The following is a 7,592-nucleotide window of genomic DNA, read 5'->3' on the forward strand; positions in this document are numbered from 1 at the left end:
AGAGAGACACACAACATAGACACACCTCTGTGTCTGTTTTGTCTCTCTCTCAAATTTAGTTCTACCTGATGACGATTGCTTGTGTAATGGGTTCCGGAGACACTTGTAGATGTAACTTCTTTATTACAATACAACACTCCAACAGTCCTGATACTCTGTTACAGCCTAGGTACACAGCCTAGCTACACAGCCTAGATACTCTACTCTGGCTACGCTCTGGACTCGCCCTCACAAGGTCGTAGCGTCGGGAGTTCCAGAGTCCCAGCGCTGGCTCTCACAGTATCCCAGGGTCTTCAGATGGCTGGTCGTGGGTCTTGGGTCTTGAGTTACAACTGGGGCCGATCGTCCAGGGAGCTCTCCTTTTATGCCTGGTCCGACGAGGGGTGGGTCTTGTGCGCCACCAGACATCCCACAGAGCACACACAGCCCCCCCCCCCCCGTTGGCGGCGCCAAAAAGGCTTAAGCGCCTGGGAACCCAACGCCTGGCGCCCAAAGGCTTAAAAGCGTCTGGATCCCCTGGGAACCCAGTGCCTGGCGCCCAGAGGCTTACGCGTCTGGACCCACCTGGGAACCCAGAGCCTACAGCAGCCCCTCCCTTCTTATGTCACTACATTACCCCCCTCTACGTAGCCTCCAGCCGACCCGGCTGTCAAAAAAAAATACAATTGTACAAGAAATTATTTGTTAACCATCAGAATGAGTGTGTGACAATCAAGAAAAAAAAATGAGAAGAAAGCGCCTCTCCCCCTCCTGTGGTCACCGATGCAGAACAACACTGTATAAACACATATATGCAGGATGAACGCACGCCCCAATCGCCCACTATACATGATGGCAAAGTGAGTGGCGTCGCGTTGGGACGAGAGTTCGTGGGCGGGGGTCATGAAAATCGTTTGAGTTTTGAGCGAGTCCGAGTGGCAGGTCCATCGGTCGCGACGGAGGCGGGAGGGGACCGACGACCCGCTGTTGCGCTTGTGTCCTGGGTCGCTGATCCCGCGGGCAAGCTTGTTCCCGCTTGGTCGGCCGTGGCGGATTTCATTCCCAAGGCACCTGAGGGCGGGTCAGCGGGACCTGCCCGAGAGTTAGAAGCAGCATCATCGCGGCGCGGCTCGTCAGACATGTCGCGCTCTCGGCCCCGGAGAAGTGAAGGAGGTGTGTAGGGTTGAATGTAAGGTTTTAGACGTGACGGGTGCACGAACCAACGTCGCTTGCCATGCTGGATCCTGACACACTGCGGGCGGAGAACGCGAATAATAACAACCGGGCCTCTCCAAGGCTTAAGCAGTTTTGAGGAAGTAGCCAATGGTACCTGCGGGCAGTGGAGCCAGGCGCGGTCCCCTTCCACCCAAACGTGGCGGGATGTGCGGAGATTCCGCAACCGCTCGTTGGCAAGCTGAAGGGCTTCTGAGTTATTTTGAGCAGCATCCCGGGCATCCATGAGACGACGCACATTAGCACGGATGTGGTCGGCAATCTTAGCCTTAGGTGCGGGCTGTTTAATGTGCAATTGTACGTCGATTGGGGGGCAAACCTCCCTACCATACATAAGATAGAATGGCGAGTACCCGGTGGCAGCATGGGGCGCCATTCTATAGGCGGCCAAGACACCAGGTATGTGGAGATCCCAATCAGTCTGTGACTCAGACACCTGGTGGCTTAGCATGGAGGTAAGTGTCCTATGTAATCGCTCGACCATACCGTCAGTCTGGGGGTGATATGGCGAGGTGCGAATTTTGTGTGTCCCTAGCAGGTTGCACACATCCCGCAACAGCGTGGAAGAGAAATTTTTCCCTTGGTCGGTCAGCAGGCGTTCGGGAGCACCCTTGTCCAGGACGTAGCCCTGGAAAAAGGCCTCCGTAATGGCTGCTGCAGACTGGTTGGGGAGTGGCCAGGCCATGGCCCATCGGGTAAAATATTCGACCCCAACCAAAAGGTACTTACTACCCCGAGGAGTAGCGGGAAACGGACCCAAAATATCCAATGCGACGATCTCATTGACCCGGGAAACTTTAATGGATTGGAGCGGCGGGCAGGACGGCCTAGCAGGTGGTTTCCGCCGTGCACATTCTGTGCAACCTTGCACAAGGTCAGCCACATCGTTTGCCATGCCCGGCCAGAAAAATTCCAATTGGATTTTAGCTAGTGTTTTCTGAACACCCAAGTGCAAGAGGCGACTGTGGGTTTCCCACACAAGTCGCCCCCGCAGGGAGGTGGGCACCACCAATGTGTGGGATTGGGACCCCCCATCCCAATGCATGAGGACGCCTTCCCGGATGACATATGATACGGGGCCCCCCTGCCCCCTGTGACCCTCGGCATCCCTAGCGCGGCGTCTCAATTTGAGGAGGGAGACGTCTTCCATCTGAAGACGTCCCCAGTCGTCCAACCCGAGGCCCAGCAATGCGTCCTGCGGAACTTGCGTGGAGGGAGCCCCGTGGTCCCCGACCCCATCCCCGGCCGCGGCCGCAAGGGATAGGGGCGGTACCCCGTCAGGCTGCCTACAACGCCCCGCACCCAAAAAACAAGCACAGCGCCCATTGTTCGGCAGCCGCGACAACCCGTCGGCGTTCCCGTGTTGAATCCCCTTGCGGTAAATGACAGTGAACGCAAAGTCCTGGAGGATCTCGAGCCAACGCGAGAGCTGTCCAGATGGTTGGTCCACTCGCAAGGCGTATTGTAGCGCCGCATGGTCGGAGCGTACTGTGAAATGCCTGCCATACACGTATGGCCTGTACTGCTTTATGAAAAAAACGATAGCAAGCAATTCGCGGCGCGTCACGCAGTAACGTTGCTCCGCGGGCGACAGCACCCTGCTGCCATAGGCGACGACGCGCTCCACTCCATTGACAATTTGCGACAGCACCCCTCCAATTCCGGTGTTGCTGGCGTCTGTATCCAGAATGAACGGAGTGGTAAAATCTGGATAAGACAGGGTAGGAGCATCGACCAGTGCTTTTCGGACGGCATTGAAAGATGCCTGTTCTAACTCTCCCCAGCGGAATTTGACCCCTTTGGCCGTCAATGCGTGGAGGGGCTTCGCGATGGATGCGAATCCCGCAACAAATCGTCGATAATATGAGGCGAAGCCGATAAAACTCCGCACCTCCCCAACAGAGGTAGGAGTTGGCCATGAGCGCACACAATTTGTCTTTTCGGGGTCCGTGGCAATTCCCGAGCGGCTGACAATATGGCCCAAATAACGAACCGAATCCCTCATGAGGTGGCACTTTTGCGGTTTGAATTTGAGGTTAGCCGTTCGCATTTTAAGGAAAACTGCCTTCAATCGCGTGAGGTGTTCATCAAAAGTTTTGCTGAACACGATTACATCGTCGAGGTAGATTAGGCAAGAATCCCACTGAAGCCCAGCGAGGACCAGCTCCATCAGGCGCTGGAACGTCGCCGGGGCCGAGTGAAGACCCATGGGAAGTCTGTTGAATTGGAACAGTCCCTGCGGCGTGCGAAAGGCCGTCTTTGGTTTGGATGCGTCATCAAGGGGTAGCTGCCAAAACCCCGAGAGGAGATCCAAGGTGGAGAAGTAATGCGCACCTGCTAAGGCATCGAGCGACTCGTCCATCCTGGGAAGCGGGTAGGCGTCGGCCACAGAAATCTTATTAAGTTTCCTGAAGTCAACACAAAAGCGGAGGCTCCCGTCGTGCTTCTTAACAAGAACGATCGGCGCCCCCCATGGGCTATTTGATGGCGCAAAGACATCGGCCGCCAACATATCGTTGACGGCCACCCGTACATGTTCTTTTTCGGCCGGGCTCAACCGGAATGGGTTTTGACGAATTGGAGCGGCATCACCCGTGTCGATGTGGTGGCTTAGCAATTTAGTGCAGCCAATGTCGAATTTGCTTTGACTGAAAATGTCGGCGAAATCGCTCAGCAGCGTGCGTAATTTAGCATGCTGTAATGGTGACAAATCGGCAGAAGTGGAGCAAAGCGCGTCGAGCCATCCTGTGTCAGGACCTGGCTTGGCAACGGAAGAGAACTCGCCCCCTACGTGACCCACGATCACATCTTCTGGCGGGGCTGGCGTCGCGTGAGCAAGCACCATTCCCTGACAGCGTTAAGGACCTGGATAAAGGGGTCGTGGTCGCTTCGCACGAGCGTTTGTGCACACACGAGGTCCGGCACCCGCTCAGCTGAACGCGAAGGCCCGATCACAGCACCCCCCATGAACGCGTCGTAATCAAGGGGTTTACGAAACCGGAGGGGAACTAACATCTGAGAGCCAGGAGGAATGTGAATTGTGCACGCCGCCAACGCCTGCACCGTCATAGATGCGGAGTGCAACCGAGTGGGTGTGGGTAGGAAGGCCATGCGTCGGCCGGAGGGGAGCTCAATACACCCTTTGTTAATGAGAATTTTAATGGGCATCTTCCCCAAGAAATCTGTTCCGAGGAGGCACGGAACGGCGAGGGTTGATGAGACCAAAATGGGCCCAACTAATTGGACGTCAGCAATGCGGATCTGAGCATTGATCCGTCCGGTGATGCCCAACGAACCCCCATTTGCGGCATAGCATGGCACATCAACTGGCTGCAAGGGACGGCATGTATCGGGCAAAATGTTATAAATTATGTCTGAAATGATGGTCGCCGACGCACCCGTATCGATCAACATACGAACATCAACGCCCTCGATGGAACCCACTACGGCAGAGGACCCTGCCGCAGCGGCAACGACCCTATGGGCCAACTCGGACCATTGACCCGGTCCGAGCGCCCGGTTGTTCAATGATGGGCCCGAATCCCCCTCCTCCGAAGCATGACCCCCCTGTGTGGTGTGAGGGTGCGTGCTTGTTGTAAGTGGGGGCCGAGAGTGCGAGGTGTCGTGACTCGCCTGGGTATGCCGAGGATAAGGTGGTGGCCGAGGCGCCGGAGGTCCTGAAGTCCGGCGTCGGGGGACCCGGCAGCCGGACGCCACATGGCCCCGAAGGCCACAGTTGTGGCAGACGATGGACGCTCCGTCCTGGCGCGAGGTTGGCCGGTCCCGCTGGTGGTGATCTCGCTGGGATCGCCAGTTGGACGATCCGCGATTTTCTGTTGCTGCGAAGGCCTGATGAGGCCCCGAATGCACGTCATAGGCTTGTGCATCAGGTGGGCCTGCGCAGGCGGCGATGGTCGTGTCCTCATCGCAATGTAGGTGTGCTTGGATGCACCTGGCAGCACGTAGCGACGTGAAGTCGTCGTCGTCGTCGGCTGTCGGCATGGCAACTCGAAGCTGGCGGGCCAAGCTCATGAGCTTCTGCAGCACGAGTGACTCCACAGCGTCTTCATCCATGCGAGGGTAGGCAACCTTCGCCATGGCCAGCAGCTCGCTGCGGTACCCCATCGCCGACTCGGAGGCCTTCTTCCTCCTCGCATCGAAGCGGTGACGTGCTTCGGATGGGGGTCCATAAATCAGCCGCATCTGATGAAGGGCATCCGTGAGCGTGGCACGTTTCGCGCGTGGCACAGCAAGGAGTGCTGCAAGGGAGTCGTCGTCGAGCATGGCCGGGAGGCCCTGGAGCGCTTCATACTCCGACCAGCCGGACGTCTCTATAAGAGAGACGAACCGGCGTTCGAACGCTGCCCACTCACCCCCCTCTGAAGAAAATGCCTTGAGTGCTGGCAGGCGTTGTTGGACGTGAGCCAAGCTTCCGTTGCCTGGCAACCCGGCTGAAGCTGGCTGCGCGTTCGCAGCGCTCTCACTCGGCGGTTGCCAACAGCTGTCACCCGGCGGTGAGGGACGCAGCGCTGATGACGCGGCGTCATCGGGATGGCCCACGCTGGGCCCGGAAGTGACGTCGCTCCCAGCGGCCACTGCTCCCCCCGCAGAAGTGACGACACACCCGGATGTGTTTGTGTTGGAGCCGGCGGGATGGCGCGGTCGCTGCGCCGCCTCTCTCCCTCCTGCCTCCGCCTGTGAGCGACGCATGTCGTCCAGGATGGAGACGGTGGCGTGGAGCAGCTCGGTGAGGCGAAGCAGCGTTTCCTCCATTGCTGCTCCCGACGCTGGAGGAGGATCGGCAGGTGTGGTGGACGCCTGCTCAGCCGGTGGTGCGGCGTTGTTGTCGGCCCGAGTTGGCTGCCCCGTCGCCGCTTGCTCCTCAACATCGCCGTCAGGACTGAAGGTACGTGGCTTACTTCTTGTCTCCATTGCCACCTCTGACGCCAAATGTAATGGGTTCCGGAGACACTTGTAGATGTAACTTCTTTATTACAATACAACACTCCAACAGTCCTGATACTCTGTTACAGCCTAGGTACACAGCCTAGCTACACAGCCTAGATACTCTACTCTGGCTACGCTCTGGACTCGCCCTCACAAGGTCGTAGCGTCGGGAGTTCCAGAGTCCCAGCGCTGGCTCTCACAGTATCCCAGGGTCTTCAGATGGCTGGTCGTGGGTCTTGGGTCTTGAGTTACAACTGGGGCCGATCGTCCAGGGAGCTCTCCTTTTATGCCTGGTCCGACGAGGGGTGGGTCTTGTGCGCCACCAGACATCCCACAGAGCACACACAGCCCCCCCCCCCCGTTGGCGGCGCCAAAAAGGCTTAAGCGCCTGGGAACCCAACGCCTGGCGCCCAAAGGCTTAAAAGCGTCTGGATCCCCTGGGAACCCAGTGCCTGGCGCCCAGAGGCTTACGCGTCTGGACCCACCTGGGAACCCAGAGCCTACAGCAGCCCCTCCCTTCTTATGTCACTACACTTGTGTTGCAATCGAAACGTCGTATTCTATTATTTAATTTATTTTCTTTCTACGTGACTTTACCGACATAACCAAAGAGTAATTCCTGCAGTCACGAAAGCTTCAAATCAAGCTCTGTTATTGTTCGTGTTTGCGAGCAGTCGCCACCGAAACTAGCTGAGTAACTGGCCAAACGGGATTTTCCGTGTGACAAATAATGCAATACATTGATTTGAAACGGCGTAAGAAAATGTTCGGAAGATTTGTAATAAATAATAATAGAGAGCGATACCGAAGAGATGGGATTAACGAAAACAGCGTACTGACCACACAGTTAATTTAAAAATAGTCTAAAACTTGTTCAGCCTGTGCTCCTATTAATGTAACTCTTTCGTCAGCACAAATTCGAGAGACTATAAACAACCTCAATTGTTGCATGTTAACTTGACATTTCACGATTACATTTTTAATAAAGCACTAGTCATGTTAGTGTTCCGAGTACAGGATGGTTGTGAGACGAGTATTAGACATCTGCCTCGTATTTTAAATTTCACAGAACCGGTTCCCTGTTGCTTTTTTTTTTAAACGTTCGTGAAAATACGAGCGCAACGGCGTTGACACACGCGTACAGGTATAGGTGGCTTCTATTAATTTCCACATTTTTTAAAAGGATTCGCAGCAACATAAATATGTTGGTGTGTTTGTATTTGTTACACGGATGCTCCCGTTCGGCAAGTTTCCCGGCTCTTTTTACACGGGAGGAGATCCGTGGTGCGTTAGCGCAGCAGCAGCAGCAACCAGAGGTGTGGACTCGAGTCATGTGACTTGGACTCGAGTCAGACTCGAGTCATGAATTTGATGACTTCAGACTCGACTTGGACTTGCATAACAATGACTTTGTCCCACCTCTGAGGTGTGGA

General features: G+C 55.9%; 1 protein-coding gene across 1 annotated transcript; it reads right to left on the reverse strand.

Annotated features, from left to right (window-relative positions):
* Positions 1–524: 524 nt before the first annotated feature.
* Positions 525–5,496, reverse strand: LOC133348388 (uncharacterized). Its single transcript, XM_061561161.1, has 2 exons — positions 4,846–5,496; positions 525–1,050 (listed from the first exon to the last, which is right to left on the reverse strand). Exons 1-2 carry the CDS (start codon positions 5,494–5,496, stop codon positions 1,036–1,038), a joined length of 666 nt encoding a protein of 221 aa, XP_061417145.1. The 3' UTR covers positions 525–1,035.
* Between the last annotated feature and the right edge of the window lie 2,096 nt (positions 5,497–7,592).

The sequence above is a fragment of the Lethenteron reissneri genome, chromosome 27 (assembly GCF_015708825.2).
Source record: "Lethenteron reissneri isolate LAM-NWPU_2019-01 chromosome 27, ASM1570882v1, whole genome shotgun sequence".
Classification (NCBI taxonomy): Eukaryota; Metazoa; Chordata; class Hyperoartia; order Petromyzontiformes; family Petromyzontidae; genus Lethenteron; species Lethenteron reissneri.

Bases quoted from the DNA above. Each gene is read 5' to 3' on its own strand.
- LOC133348388 (XM_061561161.1), bottom strand. From the start codon at position 5,496: ATGCTCGACGACGACTCCCTTGCAGCACTCCTTGCTGTGCCACGCGCG.